Raw genomic sequence first — 1044 nt, 5'->3', positions numbered from 1 at the left:
AAACATGGCGTACACTATCTTTTTTATACATGATAAAACTAAAATTTTATTTACATTTTTTCTAATAAATAATTACAATTAGTAATAAATTTTAAGCAAAAATTGTCTTTCAGGTGGAAACTCCCTTCATAAAATCTGCCACCATCGGACCTGTTCCCCTGCCACCAAAAGATCACGTCGTTAAGCCCAATGATATAGCTGTTGTGTCGGGATGGGGCAACCTCTGGGTGAGTCTGTTTTGCCGTTTTAAATATATTGTTTAATCTGTAATGTGGAAATACCGAAACAGCGACTATTTATATTAAATAATAGCTTTTTACAATATCTCTTGAGATTTGCAAAAGAGATTTATAATATAAAGAGAAACAAAGACTAAAAAAAAATTAATTTTTTAAAGCAACAATTATGAATATTATTATAAAATTGTAGCAAGGAGGACCAAGCACTACCAAGCTGCAACGAGTCAACATCCTCATCGCCGATCAAGCTTACTGCAACAATACTTATAATGAAGATTGGGGATTTGCCGTCTATCCCACGCAAGTTTGCGCACATGATCCGTCGACCGAAAAAGGATCTTGTCAAGTGAGTGTTTCTTAAGATTTTAATTCTCATTAAATTCATCTATTTAAATATCTCCACAGGAGTAAATTATAAACCGCAATCTTCTTAAGGTCAAATATTTTAAGCTGTGTTCAAAAAAATGCTCAAGATCTAGATATTAAATTCAAAACGGTATCTTGATTGTTCTAGGGTGATTCTGGTGGCCCACTGACTGTCGGTGGAAAACTCGTTGGATTGGTATCCTGGGCGGCTGGTTGCGCCAGCACCGTTTATCCCACCGTATTCACGCGTGTCGTCTCTTATCTGGATTGGATTGAGGAAAACACGATCTAAACCAATACAAATCTTGCTTCCAACTATGACACGTATTCTGTCTTTTGTTTCGTACAATTTTCTAATAATCGATTCTTAAAATTCACGAAAAGAGAGATATTGCTTCGACGTAAAAAATAATAAGAATGTGACATAGGGTTGTACATA

The 1044-nt window shown here is 35.1% G+C and overlaps 1 protein-coding gene across 1 annotated transcript; it reads left to right on the top strand.

Moving 5' to 3' along the window:
- Positions 1–96: 96 nt before the first annotated feature.
- On the top strand, positions 97–923 carry LOC105460271 (trypsin-1-like; the record flags this gene model as incomplete). The annotated part of the gene is made up of 3 exons (XM_011706704.1): positions 97–227; positions 430–585; positions 754–923. Coding segments are annotated over 3 exons (431 nt in total), but the record flags the coding sequence as incomplete, so codon positions are not given.
- Positions 924–1044: the final 121 nt, after the last annotated feature.

This window comes from Wasmannia auropunctata, unplaced genomic scaffold, assembly GCF_000956235.1.
Source record: "Wasmannia auropunctata unplaced genomic scaffold, wasmannia.A_1.0 LD325440.1, whole genome shotgun sequence".
Classification (NCBI taxonomy): Eukaryota; Metazoa; Arthropoda; class Insecta; order Hymenoptera; family Formicidae; genus Wasmannia; species Wasmannia auropunctata.
Note: the sequence above shows the minus strand (reverse complement) of the source record. Positions and strands in the feature narration are given on the sequence as shown.